The 11,338-nt window shown below is 41.5% G+C and overlaps 1 protein-coding gene across 1 annotated transcript in view; it reads left to right on the top strand.

Moving 5' to 3' along the window:
- The first annotated feature begins 3,633 nt into the window (after window positions 1–3,633).
- LOC132882575 (phospholipid-transporting ATPase ABCA1-like) overlaps window positions 3,634–11,338 on the top strand; it is a 340,951-nt gene continuing 333,246 nt past the window's right edge. Inside the window, exon 1 of the mRNA XM_060915668.1 lies at window positions 3,634–3,699. Within this exon, the coding sequence (XP_060771651.1) occupies window positions 3,634–3,699 (66 nt within the window). The remainder of the gene's footprint in view (window positions 3,700–11,338) is intronic.

Raw genomic sequence — 11,338 nt, 5'->3', positions numbered from 1 at the left:
TTCTAAGGTGTTCACAAACTTTCAAGCACCACTGTACAACATACCCAGAACCACCTGGGGAGCACTTGAGGGTTAGGTGCCTTGCTCAAGGGCATTTCAGCCACTCCTGCTAGTCGAGGGAATCAAACTGGTGACTTTTTGAGCCCTCAGCTGCTTCTCTAACCTTTAGGCTATGGCTTCCCCACATTACTGCACATTTGACATTCAAAAGAACAACAAACAAACAAAACATTATTTCACTCTGTAGTCTGCATGTTCTATCTCTGATTTTTTATTCTTTTTCAGGCTTAAAAGCAAGCACTTGCATTTAATAGTGGTGTGCTCGATGCTGTCAACAAACCCACATCTTGGACATACCAGGCAGATGATGGAGGCAGATGCAATTGTAGTTCAAAGTGTTTTAATGAACACACTTCACATAAATCCAAAATGTAGTCACGAATCATAGTCAATAACAGGCAAGGGTCAGGTGATGAGCAAACAGTGATACCAGAGAAGGCTAAGGCAGAAATGTGAAAACAGAACAAGATCAAAAGCAGACTGTGGCTCCATCCAAATACACATACTTCCATATTATTAGTATGCAAAAAGCAGTTTGTTGGGTGTCTGAATACCTATTAGGAATTTAATAGTAGTCAAATGGTACTTGGATGATCTACTACATCCATAGTATGCAAACATACCACATTACATTATCCCATAATTCAGCAGGAATATCCAAATGACCAAAGAAGAAGAATTCCCCTGGGGGAAAAAAAAAATGGCTGCCTGAAGTGAAGCCAGTTGTAGCAGTGGTGTACAAAATGTATCAGGAATTGTTTAAACATTTCTGATGTAGGAATAATTTTGCAGCATATGTGGATATGTCATAAGTGAATATCTGGGACAGAAGACAGATAAGATGGTGGTGGAGTACATCTGAATTGTGTCCTTACCAGGGCCGGAGTGGGCCCTGTTTTCAGTCCGGGAGTTTAATTCACATTCAGGCCACTTTGAAATGGAGGAGGAATTTGAGTACATTAAAAAAGATAAAACAAATAACTGTTCTTTCACAATGCTTTTTATTTGGTTTAAATTCAGGTAAACTTCACTTCACTTCACTTTAACAATATAGGTTCTCGAGTGCATTTGAACCAATGCTTGTGCATTACATGCCGCATACGCCTCGAAAATAATGGCAAATCAACAATGCTGGGTACTCAGCAACCGGCAGATAAAGCGTGAGGGTGCATTAGGCAACTCAAAAATGGTTAAATGAAATGTAGGCTAAAGCAAGTGTTCGATTCTGCTTAGAATATTGTCATACGCATACACCTCTTCTAAGTTATATATTTAACAACAATTATTTAACATCAAATATGACTTCTAGGCCTATGTGTTCATAACCACAATGTGCGCACGCCTGCGGAAATGCACGGTGTGACAGCGAGATGAAATAGGCTGGATGAGGAAATAATGCGCAACAGCACATTTGGGACCTGTTCATCTAAAATTGTTAATAACTGGGATGTAAAGCAATGTCCGGTTCTTCTTAGAATTAAGACATACACCACATCTATACCGTGTAAATTGCGAGATTTCACATGACATCAAAAAGCTGAACTGACATCGCAAACTATCGAGACATTATAGGCCTAGCATAGACTGATAAAATCGACAAACAGGGTTATCATACTCCATATCTTTCGTAACCTACCAGCTGGTCTTGAGAACATATCTGTCAATTTGGCACATTTTGCTGCCACCTCCTTCCTTTTTTTAAGCTTTGCCCTTTCGGTTCCACCTGGCCTCTTTCTGCCCTCCATCACTGACGCGCGCTGTTTCGCGCCAATGTTGTTTAAGTTCCCCGCAATACAGAGGAGGAGTCTTGGACCAAACCAACTGCAATAGAGGGGAGGGGAGAATTTCCTTATTTGGTAGCGCCTATTTAATCTGCTGCGATGCTGTCGGCGTCTGGGCTGCCATGTGAAAATGCAGAGTGCAGTTGAATTGATGATTAATGCAAGAATAAGATCAGTGACCAAAATTAGTGAAAATTATTTTCCCCATGCTCCAAGCAGGCCACCATTGATGGTTTGGGCCGGGGATGGTCCCGGCTAAATATAGGGCCACCCCGGCATTGGTCCTTACTATCTGCTCACATACTCATATAATGTACTAAAGTTACAGTCGGGTAGTAGGTACTTAACTGTCATTAATACATAGTGAGAAGTCTGATGCAGCTGATGACAGCAAAATGGCAATGGCTTGGTAATGACTGGTGAAAAATGCAGGTTAGGGTCCTAATCTTAGAGTCCACATCTACTGTGAGTGTGTAATGAATGAGTCCAGGTGTGTGCGATCGGCACGATGGTGAGAATGAATGCGACAGATTCCGTGATGGCTGTTGAGAACTGTAGTCCATGGTGGTCACGTCTGTAAGCTGTGGTGTGTCCTGGACTCTAGTGTTGATGTAACAGGACACTTCTTCTCAAGAACAATCTGGCACCCTCAGAGGCTTGAATTACATGCAGATGATGTGCATATACAAAATGGTGCACCAAGAAAATTGACTTGTGTGTGTGCTTAACCCATCTCTGAATACTCATAAGTTTCCATGCATAAACATTCCCATATGAACACATTATAAATGCATGTTTACTTTCAGATCTAAGTTGCCAACTCAAATATGGCTCATAATTATGGCAGAATATCTCTCTCACATGGAAACAGCCTACTTCAGCTTTTCATTTCGGGTTGAAAAGGTTAATTAACACATTACTGACTGTTTCCTCATGCAATTAAACAAGGATTTATTCCTACAAAGTTTGTATTGTTTCCAGATTTGCTTGATACTCTGTAGCATACGTATTTGTGTGTAAGGTGAAGCTCATGCCGTCATGCACCACTAGATTCAGGATGTTCAGAACTCAGTGTGCTGCAGAAAGCAGAAAGCTCATACATCTGGCCAAGGTTTCACCTGGCTGAGCAGGACAGGCTTGCAATGCCGGAGCTGTAAATAATAATAACACAAACAGTGTATAGAGCATATGAAATGAAAAAAAAAAAAAAAAAAAACTGGCAGTAGTGAGCAATTTTGCTTTGAGCGAGAACTATTCACCCCGGCACTACTCAGGGGGTACATACCATATTGCTTGCTCTCTCTGACACAATTGTGTGTGTGTGTGTGTTAGAGAAAAAAGGAAGTGATTATCTCTGCAGTGTCATTAGTATGCCTGTAATGTGGTGTGAAGTAAATTACTCTGTTGGTGGGGTCTGATGGTGGAACAATCCAATCCAAATGGTTTCAGAGGGAGAGTAAACAGCGAAAAGTGCCGATATGTCAGAGATACAGATTAGTCTTTTAGCAATTCCCTCAGTGCACAGATCAGCAATTTAACCATCATTAGACAATATACTTTTCTCAATCAGCTATTATTCATCACTAAAATAGAAAATAGATGATTCTGGAACATAAGGAATGACATTGATTTTGGACTTTAAGACCAAATATTTTTCTCAGTTAACATAACCGTAACATTAGCCATAACATTTGGGCATAAACCTGTCTTCCTCATCTGTCTGTCCTTCTATCCCTCTTCAGGGGACGAAACAAGTCTGTGTTTCCATCGTGACGCCACAGCAGTCTGTGTAATGGGTCTCCTGGTGCAGCTTAGACTTCTGCTCTGGAAGAACTTCACTTTGCGCAAAAGACAGAAGGTACGTACACACACACATGGCATCGCAGCTCCCAACTGGTGTAGAGTGAGGTGTTGTTTTTGAGTGTCAGGTGGCATTTTCTGGCCTGGAACAGCTGTAGGTGTGAGAGAGAAAGACAGCAGGTTTCACCTGTCTCTTGAGAAAGAGCAATGGTGTCACCTTCACACACACACACACACACACACACACACACACACACACACACACACACACACACACACACACACAAATGCATTCACTGGCATGCCACAAATTTTCATAATCTAACACACAGACACATGAATCCAATCACACATGCCCACACTCCCAATCCCACCAGCTGACAAAAACAAACACTCACCTCACAGACACACAAGGCATTCAACACGTACACACTCCAAACACACATTCTTGTGCACTTCCCCAAAGCACACACAATGATGGATTTACACACAAAACATGCACTCACACTTACTGTATGTACACAGATGCACACCAACATGTTTATGTTCACATACCACACACCCGCTCTCCAAAAAAAGGCACAAACACCAACACACACACACATTTTATTTATAGACATGTATACATATTTGAACCATTCCTAATCTTGTTTGCTTCCCCAAATTTTAATTATAGTTTTGATTCATACTATTTAAATGACTTGCATACTAATTACACTGTTAATAATAATTATTGCAAAACATTATTTTTGATGGAAAGTGACAGGTTTTTTTTTAATGATTGCTAACACACATTTCTCAATACTGAAGACATGTTTTCAAAATTCTTAATATAGTCCAGAGTTCACAATTCAAGCACAGCTTGGCACAGGAGCTAATTTTACCTCCAAAAGATGCCTCAGCTATCAAAATATTTCATACATATCTCAGCCTAGTCAAGATTGTTGTTCACTAAAATAATAGTCACTCATATCAGAAGAACCGGGGGGGATGTATACCGGTGTCATTACAAGATATATTATTCTTTTAATTATTTTATTGTTGGCTTTGCTGCATAGGAAACTATTTAATAGTGAGAGAGAAATTCCACCACCACTGCATAGAATGTAATGTAGCCTACAACATGTCAAATAAATGGTTTAGTAATTCAGCAAATACCCTTCCTTCAGCTTTATTTTTTTGCAAATTGTGCTGGAATTCCAAACACAAGGCAAGGCAAGTTTATTTATATCGCGGATTTCATACACAGTGGCAGTTCAATGTGTTTTACAGAGGTAAAGGCAAAACAGTAAACAAAAGAAAATAAAATTACATAAAATAAAGGGGAAGAAGAGAGAAAAATAAAAATAATATAAGAATTAAACAATAGTAGAAATAAAATAATAAAATGAAGTAAAAGTTCAGTAAAAAACAGCAGAATAAAATAGAATAAAAGTTAAGTAAAGTTTAAAACATGCAAAGACTGTAAAAGTTAAGTAAAGTTTAAAACATGTAAAGATGATGATATTTATCAGTTAGCAGAAAGCATCTGAAAACAGCTTGGTCTTTAGTCTAGATTTGAAGCTGCCAACAGCAGGGGCATTTTTGATGTCCTCTGGCAGTTGGTTCCATAGCTGTATTGCATAGTAGCTAAAAGCTGCTTCACCACACTTTATTTTAACAACAGGTTTTACCAGTAAATTTTTTTCTGCTGCGATCTGGTAGATCTGATTGGGTTAGGCCGCTGCAACATATCAGAGAGGTAATTGGGCCCTGTACCATTTAGAGATTTGTACACCAGCAGCAATGCTTTAAAGTCAATTCTGTAGCTTACTGGAAGCCAGTGAAGGGACCTTAGAATTGGAGTAATGTGCTCTGTTCTTTTTGTTCATGTGAGAACCCTAGCCGCTGCATTTTGAATCACCTGAAGTGGTCTTTTTTGGCAGGCCTGTGAAAAGGCCATTGCAGTAGTCAACCCTACTAGTGATGAAGGCATGTATAAGTTTTTCCAGATCATTTTTTGACATAAGTCCTCTTAGTTTGGAAATCTTTTTTAGGTGATAAAATGCCGATTTAGTGATTGCTTTCATGTGACTGTCAAAGTTTAGCTTGCTGTCAATGAAAACACCAAGATTTTTAACCATATCTTTTGTTTTAATCCCCTTTGTGTCAAGAATAGTGGTAATCCTGAGTCTTTCATCTTTTTTTCCCAAATAGAATTACTTCTGTTTTATCTGTATTCAGCTGAAGAAAATTTTGTGACATCCAGTTGTTGATTTGGTCGATACACTGGTAGAGACATTCAAGGGGGGCATAATCATAAACACAATTAACAAAACTATATACACTTTGTACTATATTCACTATATTCAGGATATACAGTTACACTCCTGGATGTGTAGAGGGCAGTTAAGTGAATCAATCCAGTCCTGCAGATTGGGCCACAAAATGTTTTCTCTGCCCATACACCTGGGGAAATAACTAACTAAATAAAAACATTTAGAATGCCAGATCCATCTCCAGAAATTTCCTCTTGTGAAGTCCAGGCAGCCAGGACTCATGGCATCCATGAGGGCCATCTGGTCATGTGGCTGGTGGTCATAGACCTTCAACCTCCATGTGGAAAAGAATTCATCTTTAGGATTCGAAAAGGGGAATGAGGTGAAAGGAGTAGCAACAGCAACATCATTCTTTGCTGTGCTTGAAAAGCCTGTGATGGCTGCAGAGTGTTGAAATGACACATTGTCCCAAATAGTGATATCCATCAACCTATCCATCCATCATCTACACCACTTACCCTATAAAGAGTCACAGGTGAGCTAAAGCCAATCCCAGCTGCCATTGCATGAGAGGTAGGGTACACCCTAGACATGTTACCAGTCTCTCACAGGACTAACACATAGGCTGACATTCACAGGCAAGTTAGAGTCATTAGTTGACCTAATCCGCATATTTTTGTACTGTTGGTGGACACTGGAACACCTGGAAAAAACCCACACAGGCACAACATACATTCTCTACAGAGAATGGTCTCCAAACATCAATCAGCAGGTTTGAACCTAGAACCTGCTTGCTGTGAGGCAACAGTACTAACCACTGTACCACTAGTGCTGCCAAATACAGTAATGACATACTGTATGTATCAAGATTTTGTTTTCCTTGCCCACCTGTACCACCTAGCTCATACTAGCCTATCACAGAGATCAGACAGAAAGGAGATTAGCTGGTGTGTATACGGTAGTATGGCGCTATGAGTGGTTTGTGTAATAGGAGTCCGTCATCTGAAATGGCTGCACACCTACATTAGTTATGTCTGATCCCCTCTCTCTGGTCCAGAACATCAACTCTTGCTCATCTTCCAATCAAATTCCTACCTTTGATAGTATAGAAAAGCGATTAGACAAAGCAACAATTACCTTAGAGCAATACAAACGTTAAGTCAATGACAAGAGTAGTGTAAAAACTGTAAAATTACTCTGTGTCCTTTGATTTTTGGTTTGGGTTACTGGAACATCAGTACTGTAATACTGTATATAGACATTTTACCTGGACATATTGCTAACTGAGTTCCTACACATGCTCTGAGTTTCTCTCAAAGGCAATGGAGTACAATTCAGATTCATCCGAATCTGATGTTTCTTTGCAATTCTTTCAGTTGTACTTGTACTCGTTGCACATTTGCAAACATGGCATTATCTGCTAGCACGGACTGTCTAATTTCTCTGAGTTTTATGCCATTGTTGGCAATTACCATATTCATAATTGCAGTTTCTTGTTCTATGAATACTCTGCCTCCTGTAACAGGCAGCTGCTGAATCCTACAGTAAGACAAAAACACAACTAAGGTTTCTGGAGGCTTTGCTTCCAGTATTTTACAAGCGTACTGGAAAATGTTGTTCAGTTAGTAAGTGGTAGGTTTGGATGCACTCTAAGGACAGCCTCACTCGTGGATAGACTGTGATTTACCACATGATCAATGGCTGTAGCCCTCATTTCATCTGAAACTATTGTTCTTGATCTTGGCTTCCTCTGGCTTCCTCCATGCATACATGCACATCTTTTTGCTAATTGTCCTTGTTTTCTTCCTAGGCCATGTTTAGGGAAGTTTTCATCCATCCATCCATCCATCCATCCATCCATGGATGTCACGTCAAGTCTGACGATGACAGTTGGTGGTAGGGGTCTTGCATGGGAGTGGGCTGCAAGGCCAGCAGCAGAGGCACATGGCTAAAACAGATTTGGCATTTAAATGCCATCTCATCTGCAGACTCTGGCGCCTTTCTCTGAAGACGGGCTTGATTAATCTTGTAGCATCTGTTCTGCTCAAAGTTTGATGTACCATTCCTAACAGAGATTCCCACAGTTTGCGGTTTACAGCATGTAGCTCAAGGGTAGAAGGATAGAAGGGTTCATATGACGGTTCTGAAGAGATTTTTTTTAAAACACAATCATTATATCGCTTTCTTGGTCTTCCAGTACCACAGTCCCCAATGACCATGTTCACCATACAAAAGTTGCATGGGAATTCTTTCATCATCCATCTGGATTAATGTCCAGTTCACTGCAGTTGACGTGTCATGATTGCGCTTTCAACAAAGGGCTGCTTTGTTTTATGTAGCACATCAAGATATGATGCTTTGTTTTGCCAGCTTGTTTTCAGGATCTTTCTTAGACAGCACTGTTGGAAAGCCTCAAGCTATTGGATATGGCGATGGTATGTCATCCAGCATTCTGCTCCATATAACAGGGTACTTATGACAACAGCATGATAGATGGCTTTTTTTGTGGACAGAGTTATGACATGGCTGTTCCACTCTCTTTTGTAGAGACACCTTAGAGAAGCTCTTGCAGACCATCAAGCAACTAGTATTCCACTGCATCTAAATCGCCTCCAGTTGTTTTGCAATGCGTGTCCCCGGATCCAGGTGATGAAGAGGAGAGGGTGTAGTAGCTGCTATGCAACACCTACACCACCTAAAACGAATCTCAGTACAGGAGTTGGTGGAGTTGGTTAGGGAAGTTTAAGAAGTTCTAAAGCACATTCCTTCTTGTAATGATGGCACACCTGGGAGGGCTGTTAGCTAAAATTGGTATCAGCTGTACCTGCTATAAAATAAAACCCATAACCCTAGGCTTTTATTTTTGCAATAGTTTGATTTTCCAAGATTCAATATGATGTAGTTGTTCGATAAATGCAGCACATTGCTGTAGAATTCAATAGAGCTGTGTTGAAAAGTTTAATAATTGTGAAAACAATGGTTTATGTATAGTGGATTTTAAGTGGAGTAGTTTGAATAAAAAGATCTCATCTCATTATCTCTAGCCGCTTTATCCTTCTACAGGGTCGCAGGCAAGCTGGAGCCTATCCCAGCTGACTACGGGCGAAAGGCGGGGTACACCCTGGACAAGTCGCCAGGTCATCACAGGGCTGACACATAGACACAGACAACCATTCACACTCACATTCACACCTACGGTCGATTTCGAGTCACCAGTTAACCTAACCTGCATGTCTTTGGACTGTGGGGGAAACCGGAGCACCCGGAGGAAACCCACGCGGACACGGGGAGAACATGCAAACTCCACACAGAAAGGCCCTCGCCGGCCCCGGGGCTCGAACCCAGGACCTTCTTGCTGTGAGGCGACAGCGCTAACCACTACACCACCGTGCCGCCCGAATAAAAAGATATTCATGAATTTTGGAAAAGGTAGTCATTGAATGCATTTTGTTTCAAAGCCTATGGAAAGTGACCCATCATCATCGTCGTCACAGCCAAACCCAATCTGGGCTTGAGACAAACCATGTTTGCTTGACTTGGCCAGAACTGCAGCAGTAGGGTGGCCAGTTCCTTTCTGTGCACTCACACACAGCTATGGACAATTTAGAGCAGCCAGTTCACCTAATAGGCCATAAGGTGAACCCCGTTTTCGTTTCATCTCGCTCCGACGTCTCTGAACTACGAAATATTTATTTTAAAATTAAGAATGAGTACTAGAAAGTGTGGCGAAAAAAGTTCTCACCTTATAATCCTGTCAATTCCTCGCACCGAGCGATCGCGTGGCGAACTATTTTCCTCTAAAAATGACGTGTCGGGACATCACGTGACCGGTCTGGACCAATCGCGTTGCCTATTTTTGACCACAGATCAGCTGACAGCTTGCGTAATTACAGTCACATTAGTAGAAAGTCTCCAAAACGCCCTCCAAAGTGGGTGAAATGTCTTCTAAGTCCTAAATAGTGCTTTAAATACATCACTAAGACAATATTGCATACATGTGGTATATTGAAGTGTTTATATTATTAGAATAAAAATAATTTTTATTATCACCATTATTATACTACAAAATATGGTGTAATGGTCTAGGACTAGGACCATTCATGTATTCATTCTCTTAGGTTATTAACTATAAAGTACTGATCAACTATAAAACAATTTGCTTGAAAAACAGACCTACAATGTTACACAGGCAGTAATGGAATAGAGTATTGACTCGTCATTGTGGGCTATACACACCATGGATTAGCCATAAAATGGCATATATAATATATAGGCAATGCGTGTGATTTCAGATCAAGATTTAAGAAATTGTGCAGGAAGGAGAAGAGTCCATAGGAATAATAATACACAATAATAATACAACCTATATATAATATTGCAGTTCTATTGCTCAGTTCAGAGGCACAATGGTAGGGATTCAAGTATTCACTACCTATGCAGCGGCACAGTAGAGGTAGGTAAACGCACTAGGCAGCACTATGCACCTGCAGCAGCGGCAACAAAGAAGATGCAAGACTGAGTCATCATACATCACACAACAGAACTCATCTCATCTCATCTCATTATCTCTAGCCGCTTTATCCTTCTACAGGGTCGCAGGCAAGCTGGAGCCTATCCCAGCTGACTATGGGCGAAAGGCGGGGTACACCCTGGACAAGTCGCCAGGTCATCACAAGGCTGACACATAGACACAGACAACCATTCACACTCACATTCACACCTACGGTCAATTTAGAGTCACCAGTTAACCTAACCTGCATGTCTTTGGACTGTGGGGGAAACCGGAGCACCCGGAGGAAACCCACGCGGACACGGGGAGAACATGCAAACTCCACACAGAAAGGCCCTCGCCGGCCCCGGGGCTCGAACCCAGGACCTTCTTGCTGTGAGGCGACAGCGCTAACCACTACACCACCGTGCCGCCCACAACAGAACTATGTGGCAAATTGCAAACTTTAATAGAAAATGTAAACAACAAAACAGTGATATATACACACATCTCATCTCATCTCATCTCATTATCTCTAGCCGCTTTATCCTTCTACAGGGTCGCAGGCAAGCCGGAGCCTATCCCAGCTGACTACGGGTGAAAGGCGGGGTACACCCTGGACAAGTCGCCAGGTCATCACAGGGCTGACACATAGACACAGACAACCATTCACACTCACGGTCAATTTAGAGTCACCAGTTAACCTAACCTGCATGTCTTTGGACTGTGGGGGAAACCTAAGCACACCCACGCGGACACGGGGAGAACATGCAAACTCCACACAGAAAGGCCCTCGCCGGCCCCGGGGCTCGAACCCAGGACCTTCTTGCTGTGAGGCGACAGTGCTAACCACTACACCACCGTGCCGCCCATTTTATATATATATATATATATATAAAAAGTCCTGTGGCACGGTGCAAAAAGGCAGGGGTCAGCATCCAGGCAATGAC

The sequence above is a fragment of the Neoarius graeffei genome, chromosome 3, assembly GCF_027579695.1.
Source record: "Neoarius graeffei isolate fNeoGra1 chromosome 3, fNeoGra1.pri, whole genome shotgun sequence".
Taxonomy (NCBI): Eukaryota; Metazoa; Chordata; class Actinopteri; order Siluriformes; family Ariidae; genus Neoarius; species Neoarius graeffei.
The sequence above is the reverse complement of the archived record's forward strand: the minus strand, read 5'-3'. Positions and strand labels throughout refer to the sequence as shown.